Below are 24,593 nucleotides of genomic sequence, written 5' to 3' on the forward strand. Positions count from 1 at the left end.
CTCTTTGCAAGGCATTGGAAAACCTCTCTGGTCTTTTGTGTTGGATATTCACTACTTAAATGAGGGACCTTACAATAATTTGTATGTGTGTGGGTACAGAGATGAGGTAGTCATTCAAAAAATCATATTAAACACTGCACAGAGTGAGTCTATGCAATTTATGTGACTTGTTAAGCACATTTTTACTCCTGAGTTTAAGGCTTGCTACAGCAAAAGGGTTGAATAATTATTGACTCAAGACGTTTCATTTCATCTTATTTGTAATTCATTTAAAAAAGTTTCTAAAAACACAATTCCACTTTGACATTGTGGGATATTGGCGTGTAGGCCAGTGACACACAATCTCAATTTAATCAATTTTAAATTGAGGCTACAGCACAACATTTGGTAAAGGCAAGGGGTGTGAATATTTTCTGAAGGCATTGTATGTCCATTTACAATTTCTACATACTTTCTATCAAGTTGTAGATGTTCATAGAGTGGCCTTGGGGTGTTTTTTCCCCCCTGCAGGGCGTAGTTTTGCCTGATGTAAGGAATAGGGTTTGGGACGAAACCCCTGTCCGTTACAAATAACATTAGAAGTATGCCTCATGTCATCTAGTATACATACACAGTAGTTAATCCACATGAATAAAAAAGCGACGAGTCAATCAATCAAATGTATTTATAAAGCTCTTCTTACATCAGCTGATGTCACAAAGTGCTGTACAGAAACCCAGCCTAAAGCCCCAAACAGCAAGTAATGCAGGTGTAGAAGCACGGTGGCTAGGAAAAACTCCATAGAAAGGCCGGAACCTAGGAAGAAACCTAGAGAGGAACCAGGCTATGAGGGGTGGCCAGTCCTCTTCTGGCTGTGCCGGATGGAGATTATAGCCAAGATGTTCAAATGTTCATAGATGACCAGCAGGGTCAAATAATAATAATCACAGTGGTTGTCGAGGGTGCAACAGGTCAACACCTCAGGAGTAAATGTCAGTTGGCTTTTCATAGCCGATCATTCAGAGTATCTCTACCGCTCCTGCTGTCTCTAGAGAGTTGAAAACAGCAGGTCTGGGACAGGTAGCACGTCCGGTGAACAGGTCAGGGTTCTATAGCCGCAGGCAGAAAGTATTGCAGCATAAATACTGGAGGCTGAGACAGCAGGGGTCGGGAGACACTGGTCCCATCCAACGATACCCCCGGACAGGGCCAAACAGGCAGGATATAACCCCACCCTCTTTGCCAAAGCACAGCACCCACACCACTAGAGGGATACCTTCAACCACCAACTTACCATCCTGAGACAAGGCAGAGTATAGCCCACAAAGATCTCCGCCACGGCACAACCCAAGGGGGGGGGGCACCAACCCGGACAGGAAGACCACGTCAGTGACTCAAACCACTCAAGTGACACACCCCTCCTAGGGACGGCATGGAAGAGCACCAGTAAGCCAGTGACTCGGCCCCTGTAATAGGGTTAGAGGCAGAGAATCCCAGTGGAGAGAGGGGAACCGGCCAGGCAGAGACAGCAAGGGCGGTTTGTTGCTCCAGTACCTTTCCGTTCACTTTCACACTCCTGGGCCAGACTACACTCAATCATAGGAGCTACTGAAGAGATGAGTCTTCAATAAAGACTTAAAGGTTGAGACCGAGTCTGCGTCTCTCACATGGATAGGCAGACCATTCCATAAAAATGGAGCTCGAAAGGAGAAAGCCCTGCCTCCAGCTGTTTGCTTAGACATTCTAGGGACAATTAGGAGGCCTGCGTCTTGTGACCGTAGCGTACGTGTAGGTATGTACGGCAGGACCAAATTGGAAAGATGGGTAGGAGCAAGCCCGTGTAACGCTTAGGATTTATTTAGTGTGTATGAACCAAATACTTCTATTACTTTCTGAATGCACATTCTGTATTGTAGTTGATCCTCATGAATTAAAATGGAATGAGTTAGAATGTATGAAACCTGACTGTTTTTTAGTTCACTCACTCATTCCCTTTCCTGTCGGTCAGCCTCTCCAGAGGGTAGAGAATGAAGTGGACCTCAGAGGGGACCAGCATCCATTAAGAACGTTCTCTTACCCTGCCTCGAGTCACCACCACCCACCAGCGATGCCTCCCTCTGTCCCCCTCCAGTACCTCCCTCAGGAGCCTCTGCACCAGGAGATGCCCTTCCCAGTGGTAAGACTTTTATCTCCCACCTACCCTTCTCAGTGGTAAGGCTTTTACCTCACACCTGCCCTTCTCAGTGGTAAAACTACCTCACACCTGCCCTTCTCAGTGGTAAGACTACCTCCCACCTGGCCTTCTCAGTGGTAAGACTTTTACCTCACACCTGCCCTTCTCAGTGGTAAAACTTTACCTCACACCTGCCCTTCTCAGTGGTAAGACTTATCTCCCACCTGCCCTTCTCAGTGGTAAGACTTTTACCTCACACCTGCCCTTCTCAGTGGTAAAACTTTACCTCCCACCTGCCCTTCTCAGTGGTAGAACTTCACATCATATAGCGCTAGCTAGCTGAACCAGTATCTGATTGAAACTCACCAGCAGCTATCGTCATTTGTCCTGTTATATTCTATCAGAGTAAATAACTCACGGACACTAGAGAAGCTTAACCAAGTCGAATTCTTCCCAAAGGGTCGTTACAGCTGTAATTCAGACACAGACATGGCTTCCCCTGTGGTGGTATTCATACCCCCCCACTTTGGGTGGAGTCTCCTCCTTATCGCTAAACATTGCATAATTCTTGCTAAGCAGGGAACTAAGTGATATGAGTCTTTTAACGGTTTCTCCCCGTATCAGTACTGTCACATGTGATTGTTTTCTCTGCACTCAGCCCCTCCCAAGCTTCATTATGGCACCTCTCATGTAACTAATGTTCCTATACTTCTGAGTATAACAATGTTCCAAGTTTAACCCCGAATCCAACATTCCCGTTTCGGCCGGTATGTACTTCCAAATAAAAGTTACATGCAACCAACAAAAAAAATGCCTCTTCGTTCAGCACCTCCAATGTATTGTGCTGTTGTAGATCTCTGATCTCTGTGCATAAGCAGTAAGGTTAGTGCTATCCGGGAATCCTTGGGACGTGTGTTTTTTTTATTTTTATACTGAACAAAAAAAATAGGAATGTACTCAACACAATGACGAAAAGGACAGAGACAGTTCGTGAAAGTATACCTCATCTACTTTGAAGAACTAGTAAAAATGATTTTAAGTCAGACATTTTCTGCAGCATACATAGGCAGGCTAAAATAGGATGAATTAAGACAGTACAGTATGGGGAAAACGTAAAGTTCGATGGTCTGGCTGACTGTTACTGCCTGAGTAGAGATGATTATTTTTTCATTCCTAATAGTCATCAAATTTTTTAAAACTACGTAATAAACAACTATATGTATAAATATGTTATTATTTCATAGTAATTTCCCATGTTTCTATTGATGTCGACCCAATATGGACCTGACTGAGACAATGGAATATTTTCAATGTTTTTTGCAATTGAATGTTCACTATTTTTTGGAATTTTCATTAAAAAGCTCAGTCATTGTAACATCATTATTTAATGTCTTTTTTTTTATCGAAATCTAAAACCGTAATTTATTTTAATCAAAACTGTAATTTATTTTAATCGAACCCGAAACTGAACCGACTTAAAAAAGCACTGATCCACTCATCACTAGATTTATACCCATTATCTTTCATCAGTGAGAGATAATCGTTCAAATAAAGCAGTTTTGCACAGATCCATGTGCCTCCAGTCGAAGAACTACACTTCCTCCCCAGTTAGCTTACACACAGGTGTTAGATGGCTAGCACGCTAGATGGCTAATTGGCACAGGTGTTGGAGCATGCTAGATGGCTAATTAGCACAGGTGTTGGGAGCATGTTCCCACAAGCGCTGTAACCTGGTGATATGGCTGTGTGGGAACACCAACCCTATAAAGTTGTGTATTAATTTAACCTTTTTTTTTATTATTATTATTTTTCGCTGATATAAAAGATACTTCCTTATGTTTCAAAAACCGTAACCGATGCAATGTTTTTAACGTTCAAAATGAGCGTAGTTAGCATCTATAAATGTGTTAACCCTTCACAGTGGTAAGACCTCATGTCTTCACCATTGCACAGTTTAGCAAAACATTGAGCTATCCCAATGGTAAGACTTCAGCATCACGTCACACAGAAAGCATAGCATAGAGCTAGCTAACCTTTCCCAGTGGTAGGACTTTAGCATCACTTCACACAGAAAGCATAGCATAGAGCTAGCTAATCTTTCCCAGTGGTAAGGCTTCAGATTGTAGAGCTAGCTTAAGCTACAGAGCTGGCATTGTTGCAGTTTCCCATTTTAAATAACCAGCCACTTCCATAGGATAGTTCACCACCACCACCACGTTAACACCTCTATGTCTCTGTCTCCTGGTCAGCCATACCCTCACATGCTGCCGCGACGTGTCAGTGGTCACAGGTACCGGTTACAGCAGCCCCTGCCCCCACCGCCGCCGCCACCACCTTACTACCCAGGCTTCCTGCCGTACTTCCTGTGAGTATGACATTTAATACAGAACTAAATGATACACGTACTTCAGTGCTTTTCAACCCAAAGTCATTCAGGACCTAGAATTGTACACCCATTTTTTTTAAAGTGAGGTGCTAACGTAACTGAACATAACACTCAGGAAAAAAAAAAAGTGAATATTTATTTCCACCACCACCAATACATTGCCTTTTTTCACTTTCTTATTTGATCTGGGTGATTTATTTTACTGTTCTGTCTCTGTGCAGGTCGATGCTTCCTGTGCCTCCTACAGCAGTGGGACCAGCCATCAGTCTGGACCTGGATGTAGATGATGTGGAGATGGAGAACTATGAGGTGAGAGGACCAAGTAATCAATACACTTAGAAACACACTGTGTGTTTCTTTCTGTGTCTGTGTGTTTCTGTGTTTGGTATCTGCGTGTGCGTGTGTGTGTTTTTACCTGTATTTCCATAATTATCCACTAAGTTTGCTGCAGGTAGAAAATCGTCTTTAGCTAGAAGACACTCCAATCAATTTCAGTTTGTGCGTAAGTGTTTGGGGGGGGGCGTAGCTCCTATGAATGTTAATGGCAAAAAAACTATTATTTGTAGATCAGTGATTCTACACATCACTTTTATCAAGCTAATCCTCTCCAGCGGACTCGGAAGTTAAAACGGGGTAAAATAGGGGGCAGTTTAGGTGGACCCCCCCCCCCCCACCTAACACTCACAACCAGTCATTGATTGATTGATTGGAGACAGCTTGTGTCAATTAAAGACCATTTCCTTGAATGTTTTTACCTGCAGCAAACCTAGTGGATAATGCTGGAAATACCGGTCAATAAAAATGTAAATAAACCAAAAACAACTGGCTTTAAATATGTATGTCTCTCACACACCCTCAGGCATTACTGAACCTGGCTGAAAGGCTGGGAGAGGCTAAACCACGAGGAATCACCAAGGCAGACATCGAGCAGCTTCCATCCTACAGGTTCAACCTCGACAACCATCAATCTGAACAAACGCTGTAAGATAAGCTTCTACTGTCTTTTCTTGTGTTATACCACCCACCTATCCATCTGACTGGCTGGCCAAGTAGGGCTGGGCGGTATACAGTATTTTACTATATACCGGTATTGATGCACAGACCGGTTTGGGCTTTTAATTTAATTTCTATAACGGTATTTATTTGGTTTGTTAAATGTGATACCCAACGCCGGGACGTCTGTCTGTTTTTACTCCGTTTGCTACTTGAGTTGTCTTTCTCCCTCTCGCTCCAAGCCACGCCCCTCTCGCTCCAAGCCGCCCCCCTCTCGCACCAGGCCCCGCCCCCCTCTCGCGCCAGGCCCCGCCCCCTCACACCAAGACCCGCCCCCTGTCACCCAAGGAGAGAGCAGTTGCTCGACCATGGAGTCAGGAACACTTTCTTGCCGTTCACTCTGCAGTCTGCATGGTCAGATAGATGTTGGCGACAACTAGTGAGGCACCGATATGACAGTTTTGGCCAATACCGATATCCAATATTTTCCCTGCCAAAAAAAACCAATACCGATGTTATACATTCTAGCGGCCTTTTAAGCATTGTAGTACAGTTAAATAGTTACACACACATGGGCGCAGCGGTCTAAGGCACTGCATCTCAGTGCAAGAGGCGTCACTACAGTCCCTGGTTCGAATCCAGGCTGTATCACATCCGGCCGTGATTGGGAGTCCCATAGGGCGGCGCACAATTGGCCCAGCGTCGTCCGGGTTTTGCCGAGGTAGGGTTTTATTGTAAATAAGAATTTGTTCTTAACTGACTTGCCTAGTTAAAGGTTGCACACAGACACCACATTGACTAAAAAGTTATTTTGTTGGCATTTACATATGTCCCCATTACCAGTAAAACATAATCAAAACCTATTTCTTTCACTTACTTGCTGTGCTGTTTCGTTGTTCATTTGTTAAGTCGTTTCATTCTCAACCAGGATTTCTTTGGAACGCCGTTTGGGTCTTTGCTGTTCGGGTTATTGCATGTTGACCAATCAGGATCTGAATATGACTGCACGTCACATAATAATTTAACGCGTTAATACATTTTTTATGTACTTATTACACATTGATTACACTACCACTCGTATTTCATATGTCACAACGATTCATCGATACGTATGCTATGATGCTGGTAAAGTTGTCTCGCTAGCTAGCTCATGGATGCAAACAATGTCCTTCCCCAAAACGACAATCTGTTTCAGTAGCTATAGCTAACTATATAAAAAAATTATAAAAACACAGCAAAACGACAATGTGTTTCAGTAGCTATAATTAGCTAGCTAACTATATAGCTAGGTGTCATCTAAAATAACCCTAATTTATAAGACAGTTCTAGTTTGATTAATGGTGGTCGGACCCATCTGTGAATCTAGCCACAATAAGGATTAGCCACAACAGTAGACTTTTGAGGTTAGCCTTCAAAATAAAAGTATGGCATAATTCTACTATTTGTATTCATTTGCATCACTGTCAATGAAGGCAAACCGCAAATTCCACTATTTTGCCTAATCCTTATTGTGGCAAGCTTCACAACACATAACCTGGTCCGGTCGAGCCTCACTAGCCAGATGAAGCTAGCTGGCAACGTTAGCTTTGGGCTACAGGGTTAAGTAGCTGGCTAGCTATTTATTTTCATGAACTGAAGTTCAATTTCAATAGGCGAACAACAGTGGCAACCTAGCTAATACTTAAAGCAAATTGTATTGGTCACATACAAGGTTAGCGGATGTTAATGCGAGTGTAGCGAAATGCTTGTGCTTCTAGTTCTGACAGTGCAGTAATATCTAACAAGTACTCTAACAAATTCACAACGACTACCTTATACACACAAATGTAAAGGGATGAATAAGAATATGTACATATAAAAAGAGGCAGTAGATGGTATAGAGTACAGTATATACATATGAGATGAGTAATGTAGGATATGTAGACAATATTAAAGTGATGTTATTTAAAGTGACTAGTGATCCCTTTATTAAATGTATTAAAGTGGCCAGAGATTTGAGTCAGTATGTTGGCAGCAGCCACTCTGTTAGTGATGGCTGTTTAATAGTCCGATGGCCTTGAGATAGAAGCTGTTTTTCAGTCTCTCGGTCCCAGCTTTGATGCACCTGTACTGACCTCGTCTTCTGGATGACAGGCAGTGGCTCGGGTGGTTGTTGTCCTTGATGATCTTTTTGGCCTTCCTGTGACATCGGGTGGTGTAGGTGTCCTGGAGGGCAGGTAATTTGCCCCCGCTGATGCGTTGTGCAGACCGCACTACCCTCTGGAGAGCCTTGCGGTTGTGGGCGGAGCAGTTGCCGTACCAGGCGGTGATACAGCACAACAGGATGCTCTCAATTGTGCATCCGTAAAAATGTGTGAGCGTTTTGGGTGACAAGCCAAATTTCTTAAGCCTCCTGAGGTTGAATAGGCGCTGTTGCATTTCAGTTTGTCCGTGATGTGTACTCCTAGGTAGAGGTCGACCGATTAATCGGAATGGGCGATTTTAATTAGGGCCATTTTTATGTTTTCATAACAATCGGTAATCGGCATTTTTGGACACTGGCCGATTACATTGCACTCCACGAGGAGACTGCGTGGCAGGCTGACTACCTGTTATGCGAGTGCAGCAAGGAGCCAAGGTAAGGTGCTAGCTAGCATTAAACGTATCTTATTTAAAACAATCAATCTTAACATAATCACTAGTTAACTACACATGGTTGATGATATTACTAGTTTATCTAGCGTGTCCTGCGTTGCATATAATCGATGCGGTGCCTGTTAATTTCTCATTGAATCACAGCCTACTTCGCCAAACGGGTGATTTAACAAGCACATGCGAAAAAGCACTGTCGTTGCACCAATGTGTACCTAACCATAAACATCAACGCCTTTCTTAAAATCAATACACAAGTATATATTTTTAAACCTGCATATTTAGTTAATATTGCCTGCTAACATGAATTTCTTTTAACTAGGGAAATTGTGTCACTTCTCTTGCGTTCTGTGCAACAGAGTCAGGGTATATGCAGCAGTTTGAGCCGCCTGGCTCGTTGCGAACTAATTTGCCAGAATTTTATGTAATTATGACATAACATTGAAGGTTGTGCAATGTAACAGCAATATTTAGACTTATGGATGCCACCCGCTAGATAAAATACGGAACGGTTCTGTATTTAACTGAAAGAATAAACGATTTGTTTTCGAAATGATCGTTTCTGGATTTGACCATATTAATGACCTAAGGCTCGTATTTCTGTGTGTTATTATATTATAATTAAGTCTATGATTTGATAGAGCAGTCTGACTGAGCGGTGGTAGGCAGCAGCAGGCTTGTAAGCATTCATTCAAACAGGACTTTACTGCGTTTGCCAGCAGCTCTTCGCAATGCTTCAAGAATTGCGCTGTTTATGACTTCAAGCCTATCAACTCCCGAGATTAGGCTGGCAATACTGTAGTGCCTATTAGAACATCCAAAAGTAAAAGGTATATGAAATACAAATGGTATAGAGAGAAATAGTCCTATAATAACTACAACCTAAAACTTCTTACCTGGGAATATTGAAGACTCATGTTAAAAGGAATCATGTTCTGAGCAAGGAACTTAAACGTCAGCTTTTTTACATGGCACATATTGCACTTTTACTTTCTTCTCCAACACTTTGTTTTTGCATTATTTAAACGATACTAAAGATTTTATTGATGTATTATATTAATTTAAAATAAGTGTTCATTCAGTATTGTTGTAATTGTCATTATTACAAATATATATAAATAAAAATCGGCCGATTTAATCGGTATCGGCTTTTTTTTGGTCCTCCAATAATTGGTATCGGCGTTGAAAAATCATAAATCGGTCAACCTCTACTCCGAGGAGCTAAAAACTTTTCACCTTCTCCACTACTGTCCCGTTGATGTGGATAGGGGGATACTCCCTCTGCTGTTTCCTGAAGTCCACGATCATCTCCTTTGTTTTGTTGGCGTTAAGTGAGAGGCTATTTTCCTGACACCACACACCGAGGGAACAGGGAGTACAGGAGAGGGCTGAGAACGCACCCTTGTGGGGCCCCAGTGTTGAGGATCAGCGGGGTGACGATGTTGTTTCCTACCTTCACCACCTGGGGGCGGCCTGTCAAAGTCCAGGACCCAGTTGCACAGGGCTGGGTCAAGACACAGGGTCTCGACTTTGGAGGGTACTATGGTTTTAAATGCTGAGCTGTAGTCAATGAACAGCATTCTTACATAGGTATTCCTCTTGTCCAGATGGGATAGGGCAGTGTGCAGTGTGATGGCGATTGCATCGTCAGTGGACCTATTGGGGCGGTAAGCAAATTGGAGTGGGTCTAGGGTATCGGGTAGGGTGGAGGTGATATGATCCTTGACTAGTCTCTCAAAGCACTACATGATGACGGAAGTGAATGCTACAGGGCGATAGTCGTTTAGTTCACTTACCTTAGCTTTCTTGGGAACAGGAACAATGGTGGCCATCTTGAAGCATGTGGGCACAGCAGACTGGGATAGGGATTGATTGAATATGTCTGTAAACACACCAGCCATCTTTTATATCCAAAAGTTCTTCCCGGCTGTATGTAATAACACTTGAGATTTTCTGGGCTAACAATGTTTGAAATAATTCATTAAAAAAAACGAATTACTGCATAGTTTCCTAAGGACCTGAAGCGAGGCGACCATCTCTGTCGGCGCCATCTCTCTCACAAGGATTCCTAAATCATTGCGAAGAATAATGAAAATGACTGCAGTTTCTACTGGTCATTGTTTTCAGGCTGGTTGTATTGGTGCTAGCTAGGTACCAAGCTAAAGCTAGCTACCCCAGAAGATGCGGTCGAACAAATGATGCTTTATTACCTACGCGATATTGAAAACACATCGTTCGTGGCCATAGTATGTATGTCGTGAAGCTAATAGCAGTGACGCTATTACTGTGTAACTCCGGTAGGGCAACATCTGAAAAATAGCGCACTTGGTAGTGTGTACCGATGCTCGACCAGTCGGTGAAAGCCAACATCACCCACGACAGAGAACGGTTGATTGTCAAGGGCAATCTGGGCTTTAATGGATTTCGCGTTTGAGTTGAGTTATCTTGCTGAAATTTTCTTACTATTTCAAATGACTGCTCGACTTGTCGACTGCTCAATCCACACAGCGGACATTGTGGGCTAGGTTAGGAATGCTGTGCTGCACGTGTAGCGGCAAATCTTACGTGGCGTCATTATTTCATGTACCTATGCAGGTCAGCTTTGACATCGGTTTTGCACATCGGCGTTAAGCTAGACATCGGCCGACGTTGGCATTTTTAGCTAATATCGGCCGATTCCGATATGTTCGCCGATATATCGTGCATCCCTAGTGACAACGATGCTGCTTTCGACAAGCGTTCTATAACTACAATATTAGTTTTGTCGTACTATCTGCTAACTACTGTTTGCTAGTTTGTATTTTCTTAGCAAGTTGTGGCTAAAATAAATAGTTTAAGCTGCTAATCGCTATATAGCTGGCTAGCTAGCCTACTAAATGTACACGGAACAAAAATATATATGCAACAATTTCAAAGATTTTACTGAGTTAGTTCATATAAGGAAATTAGTCAGTTTGAATAAATTAATTAGGCCCTAATCTATGGATTTCACATGACTGGGAATACAGATATGCATCTGTTAGTCACAGATACCAATTATTATTATTTTTGGTTCAGAAAACTAGTCAGTATCTGGTGTGACCACCATTTGCCTCATGCAGCGGGACACAACTCCTTCGCATAGAGTTGATCAGGCTGTTGATTGTGGCCTGTTGAATGTTGTCCCACTCCTCTTCAATTGCTGTGTGAAGTTGCTGGATATTGGCGGGAACTGGAACACGCTGTCGTACACGTCGATCCAGAGCATCCCAAACATGCTCAATGGGTGACATGTCTGGTGAGTATGCAGGCCATGTAAGAACTGGGAGATTTTAAGCTTCCAGGAATTGTGTACAGATCCTTGCGACGTGGGGCCTTGCATTATCATGCAGAAACATGAGGTGATGGCGGTGGATGAATGGCACTAAAATAGGCCTCAGCATCTCGTCACGGTATTTCTGTGCATTCAAATTGCCATCGATAAAATGCAGTTGTGTTTGTTGTCCATAGCTTATGCCTGCCCCATACCATAACCCCACCACCACCATGGGGCACTCTGTCCACAACGTTGACATCAGCAAACCGCTCGCCCACGTGACGCCATACACGCTGTCGGCCATCTGCCCGGTGCAGTTGAAACCGGGATTAATTTGTGAACAGCACATTTCTCCAGTGTGCCAGTGGCCGTCGAAGGTGAGCATTTGCCCACTGAAGTCTGTTATGATGCCGTACTGCAGTCAGGTCATGACCCTGGTGAGGACACCAAGCATGCAGATGAGCTTCCCTGATACAGTTTTTGCAGAAATTCTTCGGTTGTGGAAACCCACTATTTCATCAGCTGTCCGGGTGGCTGGTCTCAGACAATCCTGCAGGTGAAGAAGCCGGATGTGGAGGTCCTGGGCTGGCATGGTTACACGTGGTCTGCAGATGTGAGGCCGGTTGGACGTACTGCCAAATTTTCAAAAATTATGTTGGATGCGGCTTATGGTAGAGAAATGAACATTAAATGATCTGGCAACAGCTCTGGTGGACATTCCTGCAGTCAGCATGCCAATTTCACACTCCCTCAAAACATTAGACATTTTAGAGTGTACTTTTATTGTTCCCAGCACAAGGTGCACCTGTGTAATGATCATGCTATTTAAACAGCTTATTGATATGCCATACCAGTCAGGAAAATGGATGGAAGCAAATTTAGGCACAACATTTCAGAGAAATTAGCGTTTTGTGCGTATGGAACATTTCTGGGATCTTTTTATTTCAGAAACCCACACTACATGTTGTGTTTTCTATTTTTATTCAGAGTAACTAAGAGTCTGTAGGGACGATAAACGTTCAGCCTGCTGCACAGACTCAATGGACTCTGATTTAAATTGTCTTTAGTTAATTGTGTCAAACACTCTCCATGGCTAAAGTAGGAAAGAAATAGATGTCATTGTTGTAAAAAACAATTACATTTATTATAGACTACATGACCAAAAGTATGTGGACACTTGCTCGTTGAACATCTTTATTCCAAAATCATCAGCATTAATATGGACTTGGTCCCCCTTTGCAGCTATAACAGCCTCCACTCTTCTGAGAATGCTTTCCACTAGACGTGGGAACATTGTCGCGGGGACTTGCTTCCATTCAGCCACGAGCGTTTAGTGAGGCCTGATTAGTCCTGGCTTGCAGTCGGCGTTCCAATTCATCCCAAAGGTGTTCAATGAGGTTGAGATCAAGGCTTTGTGCAGGCCAGTGAAGTTTTTCCACACCGATCTCGACAAACCATTTTTGTATGGACCTCGCTTTGTGCACGGGGACATGCTGAAACAGGACAAATGTTGCCACAAAGTTGGAAGCACAGAATTGTCTTGAATGTCATGTAAGATTCCCCTTCACTGGAACTAAGGGGCCTGGCCTGAATCATGAAAAACAGCCCTAGACCATTTTTCCTCCTCCACCAAACTTTACAGTTGGCACTATGGCAGGTTGGCAGGTAGCGTTCTCCTGGCATCCGCCAAACCCAGATTCGTCCGTCGGACTGCCAGATGGGGAAGCTCTGACAGAGCTCCAGTTCCTCTGTGGAGATGGAACTTTCCAGAAGGACAGCACTCCACTAATCAGGCCTTTATGGTAAAGTGGCCAGACGGAAGCCACTCCTCAGTAAAAGGCATGTGACAGCCCACTTGCCAAAAGGTACCTAAAGGACTCTCAGACCATGAGAAACAAGATTCTCTGGTCTAATGACACCAAGATTGAACTCTTTGGCCTGAATGCCAAGCGTCACGTCTGGAGGAAACCTGGCACCATGCCTACGGTGAAGCATGGTGGTGGCAGCATCATGCTGTGGGGATGTTTTCCAGTGGCAGGGACTGGGAGACTAGTCAGGATCAAGGGAAAGATGAACGGAGCAAAGTACAGAGATCCTTAATGAAAACCTGTTCCAGAGCGCTAAGGACCTCAGCCAAGTCAATGCAGGTGTGGCTTTGGGACAAGTCTCTGAACGTCATTGAGTGGCCCAGCCAGAGCCCGGACTTGAACCCGATCGAACATCTCTGGAGAGACCTGAAAATAGCTGCGCAGCGACACTCCCCATCCAACCTGACAGAGCTTGAGAGGTTAAATTGTAATTATTTCGCCTCTATGGCCTATTTATTGCCTTACCTCCCTACTCTTCTACATTTGCACACACTGTACATAGATGTTTCTATTGTTATTGACGGTACGTTTGTTTGTGTGCAACTGTGTTGTTTTTGTCGTACTGCTTTGCTTTATCTTGGCCAGGTCACAGTTGTAAATGAGAACTTGTTCTCAACTGGCCTACCTGGTTAAATAAAGGTGAAATAAAAACAAACATTAGTAAGAGGATCTGCAGAGAAGATTGGGAGAAACTCCACAAATACAGGTGTGCCAAGCTTGTAGCGTCAACCACAAGAAGAGGCTGTAATCGCTGCCAAAGATGCTTCAACAAAGTATTGAGTAAAGGGTCTGAATACTTATGTAAATGTGATATTTCGTTTTTTATAAATTTGCTAAAATATCTTAACCTGTTTTTGCTTTGTCATTATGGGGTATTGTGTGTAAATTTGTATGAAGGGGGGGGGACGGGGACAATTTAATCAATTTTAGAATTAGGCTGTAATGTAACAAAATATGGAAAAAGTCTTGGTCTGAATACTTTCTAAATGCATATTCTCATCTATTGATATGGTATATGTATTATACCCAAGTTCGTTGTGGTTTGTGTTTTAGAAGAGTGCAAGTGGCAGATGTAGCTGCATTTCCATGCAATATTGAGGTGATTGATTAATCTGCGTGATCAATTGATTACATTAGAACAAACTAGCTTTTCAATTTCAGTCTGTAATGACCACTTGGTAAATGTTGACACGTGACCATTTTTTAAGGTACTTATTTAGCAAAATACAAGTAATAAACTCAGCAAAAGAAATGGCCCTTTTTCAGGACCCTGTCTTTCAAAGATAATTCGTAAAAATCCAAATAACTAAACAGATCTTCATTGTAAAGGGTTTAAACGGTGTTTCCCATGTTTGTTCAATGAACCATAAACAATTAATGAACATGCACCTGTGGAACGGTCGTTAAGGCACTAACAGCTTACAGACGGTAGGAAATTAAGGTCAGAGTTATGAAAACTTAGGACGCTAAAGATGCCTTTCTACTGACTCTGAAAAACACCAAAAGAAAGATGCCCAGGGTCCCTGCTCATCTGTGTGAACGTGCCTTAGACATGCTGCAAGGAAGCATGAGGACTGCAGATGTGGCCAGGGCAATAAATTGCAATGTTCGTACTGTGAGACGCCTAAGACAGCACTACAGGGAGACAGGACGGAGAGCTGATCATCCCCGCAGTGGCAGACCACGTGTAACAACACCTGCACAGGATCGGTACATCTTTACATCACACCTACGGGACAGGTACAGGATGGCAACAACAACTGCCCGAGTTACACTAGGAACGCACAATCCCTCCATCGGTGCTCAGACTGTCCGCAATAGGCTGAGAGGGACTGAGGGCCTGTTGTAAGGCAGTTCCTCACCAGACATCATCGGCAACAATGTCGCCTACGGGCACAAACCCGCCGTCGCTGGACCAGACAGGACTGGCAAAAAGTGGTCTTCACTGAAGAGTCACAGTTTTGTCTCACCAGGGGTGATGTCGGATTCGCGTTTATCGTCGACGGAATGAGCGTTACACCGAGGCCTTTACTCTGGAGCGGGATCGATTTGGAGGTGGAGGGTCCGTCATGGTCTGGGGCGGTGTGTGTGTCACAGCATCATCGGACTGAGCTTGTTGTCATTGCAGGCAATCTCAACGCTGTGCGTTACAGGGAAGACATCCTCCTCCCTCATGTGGTACCCTTCCTGCAGGCTCATCCTGACATGACCCTCCAGCATGACAATGCCACCAGCCATACTGCTCGTTCTGTGCATAATTTCCTGTAAGACAGGAATGTCAGTGTTCTGCCATGGCCAGCGAAGAGCCCGGATCTCAATCCCATTGAGCACTTCTGGGACCTTTTGGATCGGAGGGTGAGGACTAGGGCCATTCTCCCCAGAAATGTCTGGGAACTTGCAGGTGCCTTGGTGGAAGAGTGGGGTAACATCTCACAGCAAGAACTGGCAAATCTGATGCAGTCCATGAGGAGGAGATGCACTGCAGTACTTAATGCAGCTGGTGGCCACACCAGATACTGACTGTTACTTTTGATTTTGACCCCTCCTTTGTTCAGGTACACATTATTCCATTTCTGTTGGTCACATGTCTGTGGAACTAGTTCAGTTTGTCTCAGTTGTTGAATCTTGTTATGTTTATACAAATATTTACACGTGTTAAATTTGCTGAAAATAAATGCAGTTGACAGTGAGAGGATGTTTCTTTTTTTGCTGAGTGTGTGTGGGGTCTAATTTGTATGTATTGGCCTTCAACATATCGTGACTTATTTCAGCATGATTTATTGATTTTGATATTAGTGAAAATGACTAGCCAGGACAAACTCAGAGCAAACGTAGCTAGCCAGTACAGCCTAATACCAGTGAGTTTGTCCTGGCTAGTCAGAGCAAATGTAGCTTGCCAATACAGCCTGTGTAGTGCTGGTGGTGTAGGCATAGTTAAGCATGTTGTTCGTGCAACAGTATCTTCTAAATCAGAGAGGAATAGGTGAAGCATGAATGTTAGCCAGCTACATGAAGTAAGAAAACATGTAATGTAACATCTAATTTGGGTCCCCTGGAAACACTGACCAAAACTTTGGTTTTTACTCTGTTAATAATTCCTCTCTGGCTTAATCATTCGTTGTCATGTCAAACAACAACGCATTCAAGGTGCTGCCAACTATAGAATTATAATCATCATATTTCCATGATTCCAGCAGTTCACCAGTTAACTAGGCCTAGAGATTTTGCTCTGATGCATAGCACAGTGTGAAAATGATAAAAGTGCAGGAAATGCTCAAGTTGTATTGAACAGTATAAAACAATCAAAGCCCCATTTTTGAAATCACTTGATAATATATGTTGCCACGCTAGGGTCATGAACTACTTACATCTATTTTGCAATATTCTGAGTAGATAGCTCGCCATCACAGGCTAGCTATTTTGACACCCACCAAGTTTGACCCTCACCAAACTCAGATTTACTATAAGAAAAATTTGATTACCTTTGCTGTTCTTCGTCAGAATGCACTCCCAGGACTTCTACTTCAATAACAAATGTTGGTTTGGTTCAAAATAATCCATAGTTATATCCAAATAGCGGCGTTTTGTTCGTGCGTTCAAGACACTATCCAAGGGTGACGAAGGGTTACGCGCCCGATGCGTTTCGTGACAAAAAAAATCTAAATATTCCATTACTGTACTTCGAAGCATGTCAACCGCTGTTTAAAATCAATTTTTATGCTATTTTTCTCGTAAAAAAGCGATAATATTCTGACCGGGAGTCGTTGTTTTCGTTCAAAGACGAAAGAATAAAAACATGGTGTCGCCTCGTGCACGCGCCTCCAGTCTCTGTTCTCTGATCGACCACTATCTAAATGCGCTAGTGTTTTTCAGCCAGGGCCTGCAAAGACACCATTCAGCTTTTTGCCGCCTTCTGAGAGCCTATGGGAGCCGTAGGAAGTGTCACGTTACAGCAGAGATCCCCTGTTTTGGATAGAGATGATCAAGAAGGCCAAGAAATGGCGCTTCCTGTTTGGAATCTTCTCAGGTTTTGGCCTGCCAAATGAGTTCTGTTATACTCACAGACACCATTCAAACAGTTTTAGAAACTTTGGAGTGTTTTCTATCCAAAGCTAATAATTATATGCATATTCTAGTTTCTGGGCAGGAGTAATAATCAGATTAAATCGGGTACGTTTTTTATCCGGCCGTGAAAATACTGCCCCCTATCCATAACAGGTTAAAAACATAAAATACTGCCAAAAATATCGCCCGGCCCTACCATCCATCCATCGTAACAGTAACTGTCTTGTCCTTTTTAAACATGCAGTATTTCAGAATCTGATGATGCTCTGTGTAATACTCTGTTCTTTCTTCCAGGTGTGTTGTGTGCTTTAGTGACTTTGAGTGTAGGCAGCTACTGAGGGTTTTACCCTGCAACCACGAGTTCCATGCTAAGTGTGTCGACAAATGGTTAAAGGTAAGCCCATTCCATCCATCGCTAACTCTACGGTTACGTCTCAAATGGCACTATATATATATATATATATATATATACTGCTCAAAAAAATAAAGGGAACACTTAAACAACACAATGTAACTCCAAGTCAATCACACTTCTGTGAAATCAAACTATCCACTTAGGAAGCAACACTGATTGACAATACATTTCACATGCTGTTGTGCAAATGGAATAGACAACAGGTGGAAATTATAGGCAATTAGCAAGACACCCCCAATAAAGGAGTGGTTCTGCAGGTGGGGACCACAGACCACTTCTCAGTTTCTATGCTTCCTGGCTGATGTTTTGGTCACTTTTGAATGCTGGCGGTGCTTTCACTCTAGTGGTAGCATGAGACGGAGTCTACAACCCACACAAGTGGCTCAGGTAGTGCAGCTCATCCAGGATGGCACATCAATGCGAGCTGTGGCAAGAAGGTTTGCTGTGTCTGTCAGCGTAGTGTCCAGAGCATGGAGGCGCTACCTGGAGACAGGTCAGTACATCAGGAGACGTGGAGGAGGCCGTAGGAGGGCAACAACCCAGCAGCAGGACCGCTACCTCCGCCTTTGTGCAAGGAGGAGCAGGAGAAGCACTGCCAGAGCCCTGCAAAATGACCTCCAGCAGGCCACAAATGTGCATGTGCCTGCTCAAACGGTCAGAAACAGACTCCATGAGGGTGGTATGAGGGCCCGACGTCCACAGGTGGGGGTTGTGCTTACAGCCCAACACCGTGCAGGACGTTTGGCATTTGCCAGAGAACACCAAGATTGGCAAATTCGCCACTGGCGCCCTGTGCTCTTCACAGATGAAAGCAGGTTCACACTGAGCACATGTGACAGACGTGACAGAGTCTGGAGACGCCGTGGAGAACGTTCTGCTGCCTGCAACATCCTCCAGCATGACCGGAGTGGCGGTGGGTCAGTCATGGTGTGGGGTGGCATTTCTTTGGGGGGCCGCACAGCCCTCCATGTGCTCGCCAGAGGTAGCCTGACTGCCATTAGGTACCGAGATGAGATCCTCAGACCCCTTGTGAGACCATATGCTGGTGCGGTTGGCCCTGGGTTCCTCCTAATGCAAGACAATGCTAGACCTCATGTGGCTGGAGTGTGTCAGCAGTTCCTGCAAGAGGAAGGCATTGATGCTATGGACTGGCCCGCCCGTTCCCCAGACCTGAATCCAATTGAGCACATCTGGGACATCATGTCTCGCTCCATCCACCAACGCCACGTTGCACCACAGACTGTCCAGGAGTTGGCGGATGCTTTAGTCCAGGTCTGGGAGGAGATCCATCAGGAGACCATCCGCCACCTCATCAGGAGCATGCCCGGGCGTTGTAGGGAGGTCCTACAGGCACGTGGAGGCCACACACACTACTGAGCCTCATTTTGACTTGTTTTAAGGACATTACATCAAAGTTGGATCAGCCTGTAGTGTGGTTTTCCACTTTAATTTTGAGTGTGACTCCAAATCCAGACCTCCATGGGTTGATAAATTGGATTTCCATTGATTATTTTTGTGTGATTTTGTTGTCAGCACATTCAACTATGTAAAGAAAGTATTTAATAAGATTATTTCTTTCATTCAGATCTAGGATGTGTTATTTTAGTGTTCCCTTTATTTTTTTGAGCAGTGTATATAGCTAGGTCCGGTCAAAAGTAGTGTACTAACACCTTTTTGTTCCCTTTTATCTTTCTTCCAGACCAATCGCACTTGTCCAATCTGCCGGGCGGACGCGTCAGAGGTGCACCGCGAGGTGGAGTGACTGATACCCAGGCTTTGAGATCTTTGATTGGAAAGCAGCACAAAACTAAACCCACGGAGCCTGTCTTAGCGCCTGCCTGGGACCTCCTGCCACCTACCCTCCCTGCTTCCTGCGGCCTCCTGCCAACACTCCTGCCTGCTTCCTGCGGCCTCCTGCTACCTACCCTGCCTGCGGCCTCCTGCCACCTACCCTGCCTGCTTCCTGCCACCACTCCTGCCTGCTTCCTGCGGCCTCCTGCCACCACTCCTGCCTGCTTCCTGCGGCCTCCTGCCACCACTTCTATCTGCTTCCTGCGGCCTCTTGCCACCACTCCTGCCTGCGGCCTCCTGCCACCTACCCTTCCTGCGGCCTCCTGCCACCTACCCTGCCTGCTTCCTGCCACTACTCCTGCCTGCTTCCTGCGGCCTCCTGCCACCTCTCCTGCCCCACCTCAACAACAATAAGCAATCTAAGATTGTATGATTGGAGCCCCTTCCCCCGGTCGTTCCTCTGCTGTGCTTCTACTGCTGCGTCTGATGAAAAGCTACTGCCTACCATAGCCTCATAGCCAGAGTTGTCCAGTCAGTCTGTCTGCCTGGGATAGCCATTGATCCACCACCTCGATCTGCTCCTCTGCCTGCCCCAAGTGTTGCAGATTCCAAAGATGTGACCTACCGTATGTTGTTATTGTCGTAGGGCTTTTACGTTTACAAGGTTTTTCCTTTTTGTTATCTTGTGGTTCTTGGTTAGTTCTTTGCGACAGATGGGAGATGGTGATGACGGGGGGATGTGGGGTGAGGGCCTGGTGGAGTGGAGAGGCGTCACACATTGTTCAATCAGCAGACCAATAATGGAAATACTTCAACACGGTTAAAACTGTAGGAGACCATTCCACTGGCTTGGAGAAGCCTGGTTGACTGACCGTCATAGTACTGTAGGAGACTAGACCATTCCACTGGCTTGGGAGGAGAAGCCTGGCTGACTGACCGTCATAGATGCATGTTTGTGTAGGTGACTGATGGGCAAAGTGACCTGTCAATAATGTATGTTTTGCAATAATGTATTGATGATTTCAATAGTTCGTTACCTTTTGTGTTCTTTTTCAATCTGCTAATGCTATTGTGAAAATATGACTTGTTGTGGTTAAAATTAGCCTGAGGTTATGGACACATCTGGCACTGAGAATGATGGTCCACCACCGACCTGTTGGAGATATATCCGCTCCTCTACGCCCTGTTGTTCCACACTGTGATACAACTGACTGGATGGATGGAGGAGGAGAATATGCTGTGGAGTTTACCTTTTTGTTCTGGTGAAGGGGAAGGTCCTCAGATCGGCCCCCAGAGAGAGAGGAGAGGAGGGGGACAAAGCACTGCCTGTCTGTGAAGTCATCTGCCCTTTCTGCAAATTAACCACATCCATCCTCCTCGCCAGCCTTGGCCCTGTGTGAGTGCCGGGCCGGCTGTATCTCAGGCAGCGCTGAGGGGGTTGCATAAACTGTTGATTCAGACTAGCAATATTTTAATCAAACGTCGCAATTTTAAGGGAAAAAACAACAAGCAAACAAACAAAAACAAGTAATTCTGGCTCACCCAGCGAGGGGCACCCGGGGGTGTGTAGGAAATGTGTCTGCTGCACCTCTGCATCGGTGTGGGGGGGGGGGGGGGGGTAGGAAATGTCTGCTGCATCGGTGAGGGGGCCAGGATGGGGCCTTCACTACCCCAGTATCACCCACGCTAACTGTGGAGCTTGCTGCAGACAGCAGTATGTGCAATGAGTGATGGGTTTTAACACGGACATTATTCTTCCTGTTTTTTGGAAGAACCAGGCATTTATTTGTTTGAGCCAAATATTCAATATTATATATATACTCTTTCAAGATTTCAGATCTGCCTTCAAGACCTTGACAAGCACAAACCCTATTTACTTACTAATCTTTAAAAAATCCCTTTGTCATTTCCACTTGTTTTTAAGAGTATAATTTTTAAATGGTATTATTTATTGGTTTTAGCTATCTTAGAGACAACATGTTAAAGGACAAGGTCAGAGCACTAACATGGAAGCGTGTGGTTAAATGGTATGTGTTCTATTCCAAAAGGCAACTTAACTTGGTCAGGTCTTGTTGTTAGGCCGTGCTAACTAATGGGTGTTGTAAAAGATTCATGTTGTATGCTGCATAGCTTCAGTGTGAAAAGCTTCTCGATAATCGTCTTGTTTTGAAGACAAAAGAATGTTATAACTCCCTGTTGTAAACATCTCTAGTGACCTGACAAGACAGACACTCTGGCTTTGTCCCAGCTGAGCTGACTACTTTTTACAGTGATGATCAGGACAGGAAGGGGGGAGTGGTGTTTGGTAGAGTGATACACTGTTAGACATCTATAGGTTTGCGTCCCAAATGGTACCCTAAGTAGTGCACTACTTTTGACCAGGGCCCGTAGGAACTAGTGCACTACTTTTGACCAGGGCCCATAGGGGCTAGTGCACTATATAGGGAATAGAATGCCATTTGGGTCTCTGTGTTTATCTTTGACTTCCAAAAGGGAATGTTGTTGGGGTGTTCAAAAAATGTTTTTAAATTAAAAGTTAGTCCGGGTGTTTTTTTTGTAAGTGTTGTGTGAGTAGGGTGGACTCCTTTCTATTCCCAACTACCCCAATAAGCACTGCGAGGCAGATGTACCATTTCGGATGGACATTTTGCTTTCTTGTGTAAAAGGACCTTGCCATGTTTTCTATAGCGAATGTGAGTCTCTTTGTGACGTGTGTGTTACCACCTTTTAAAGAAGAAGAAAAAAAGCCATCTTGATGAATTTAAAGTAAAAACCCACAGCTTTGAGAGTTAATCTGTGTACATATCTGTCCGCTGGCATATATTGTGAGTTTGAAACAACAACAAAAAAAAAATCACTCAGGGCCTCTCAGTATATAAGAATAAAGGAAAACAATCTGTTCTAATTTGACAGATGCCATGAAAATATTGGTGTTGGATTTGAATTTTCTTGGTTGTTTTCCTCAGGCCTCGCATATTTTTAATGTAATCAATTAAAATACGTTTTTTTTGCCAGAGTAGTGGATATTTCATCATATAATTACAAATTTAGTTTGTGTTCTTGAACAACCACGCGACGTACAGACATGCATAGTTACATAAAGTTTGTGATCCCATTTTAAAACATGCCATTGACGCACACTATCCTACCTAAAAACTACAAGGTGTTTGCATGATTAAAAAAAAATTATAAAAAAAAAATAAAAACCAATTTTGTGTATTTCCAGTGAAAGATATCTAGCCATGGGGGACGGTGGACTATTTAAACGGTGCTCAATATGCATGCATGTCTTACCAGGTCCCAACTGGTTTTTAGCTAGCTCTAGTTGGCTTCGGGTCCGTTCTTCAGATGGTGGAGTTACGTTACTGCTCAGCTGATAACTGCCATGCATTGTACTGCACACATTTGTAACCCAACTGAATGACTACAAGATTTTATTTTGCTTTATAAAAAGTTTTTTTTTTTTTTTTTTTTAAGTTGCCTGGACTTGGAACTGGGGAGAAATCCAGGATTTTAAAGTTGTTTTGGTTATATGTCTGCTATGTTGTTATTGCCTCAGATAATAAACATGTCTAGAACCTAGTTAACTGAAAGCCATAGTGAAAATGCATTCTGATCTGATTTAGGTATGATGCTGTTTTGACATGAGGATCGGATCAGATGGATTCTTAGAACATGTTGCTATGCTAATAGCCTTTAAAAAAGTCAGTTACATTTTTAAAGAAGATTTGTTTGTCAAATGAATAACCTAACTCTCAATGTAGATTTGACATCTAGATACCAGTTGGAGGCTGCTGAGGGGAGAACAGCTCGTAATTATTTCTGGAACGGAGTGTAAATGGAATGGAATCAAAGACATGGTAACGTGTTTCATACCATTCCGCTGATTTACGCTCCAGCAATTACAGCAAGCCCATCCTCCCTAATTAAGGTCCCACCAACCTCCTGTGTTACCTTTTATTCACTTATTAAAACATTAGTGCCATGGTTTGGCGGGGGGTTAAACATTATTTGGCAGGTTTTAATGACCATATTGTGATTTTTTTTCTTCTGTCCCAAATACCAGAAAACCTCATGTACCTTCAAAACATAAAATTTGAAATAGAATCTTGTAGTCTTTCTGTGATCCAATTAATGAATAATCTCACAGCTTGTGTGGTGCAAAAGGGAGATGTTTTTTTTTTTTTTATATAAAATGCTGTTCCAATAATAAATCAGCTAAAATAATTTTATTTTGGATTTTATTTCTTTGTGTCATAGATTCACTGTTTTCCCAATGATGTGTTGCTGTGGTGAGAATAGTGGTCTGTTTTACTGCTCCCTCCAGCTTCTAGGGGGGCTCCCACCCAACAGGCCAGGGGCATTAGAAACAACAGATGTTTGGCTTTGGTACTTGCACATTTTACAGTTACCTCATTTTTGCCATGTTTGGATTTGAAAAAATGTAAATGCTTATATATATAAATAGGGAAAAGGTTCTGAATGCTATAATGTTTTCATTCCATTGAAATCCTTGTTTGTAGCATTTAACTAGTTAGTGTATTATATATACACACACACCTGTATACTGATTGACATTTTTCAGATTTGTACTTTTTTAAAAGGAAAAGTTGCTAGTTCTGCTTTACCGAGTCGTGCGATCATATTTTTTTTAATAGTTGTGGCTGATTTTGAGAGTAGTTAACTAATAAATGTATGATGTATACCAATATTAAATGTGTCCTTGCCTGTTTTCACTGTAATCACCATTAGAAGTTGTCATGAATGCCAGGATTGAGTCCCATATAGCTCCCTATAGTGTCCTCTTTTTGACCAGAGCCCTAGGCTCTCGTACTGCAGAGAAAAGGAATGTGATGTCTAGTATTTTGAGACTACATCAACAAAAGTATGTGGACACCTGCTCGTCGAACATCTCATTCCAAAATCATGGGCATTAATATGGAGTTGGTCCCCCCTTTGCTGCTATAAACAGCCTCCACTCTACTGGGAAGGCTCTT

General features: G+C 43.6%; 1 protein-coding gene across 2 annotated transcripts in view; it reads left to right on the forward strand.

Moving 5' to 3' along the window:
• LOC106612310 (RING finger protein 44) overlaps positions 1-24,312 on the forward strand; it is a 47,031-nt gene extending 22,719 nt beyond the window's left edge. For both annotated transcript variants that reach the window (XM_014213354.3, XM_014213356.3), the window contains exons 7-12: positions 1,988-2,155; positions 4,402-4,517; positions 4,760-4,847; positions 5,398-5,519; positions 17,685-17,784; positions 19,505-24,312. In XM_014213354.3, coding sequence (XP_014068829.1) covers positions 1,988-2,155; positions 4,402-4,517; positions 4,760-4,847; positions 5,398-5,519; positions 17,685-17,784; positions 19,505-19,567 — 657 coding nt within the window. In that variant the 3' untranslated portion in view covers positions 19,568-24,312. The remainder of the gene's footprint in view (positions 1-1,987; positions 2,156-4,401; positions 4,518-4,759; positions 4,848-5,397; positions 5,520-17,684; positions 17,785-19,504) is intronic.
• Positions 24,313-24,593: the final 281 nt, after the last annotated feature.

Source organism: Salmo salar, chromosome 09 (assembly GCF_965601325.2).
Source record: "Salmo salar chromosome 09, fSalSal1, whole genome shotgun sequence".
NCBI classification, from domain to species: Eukaryota; Metazoa; Chordata; class Actinopteri; order Salmoniformes; family Salmonidae; genus Salmo; species Salmo salar.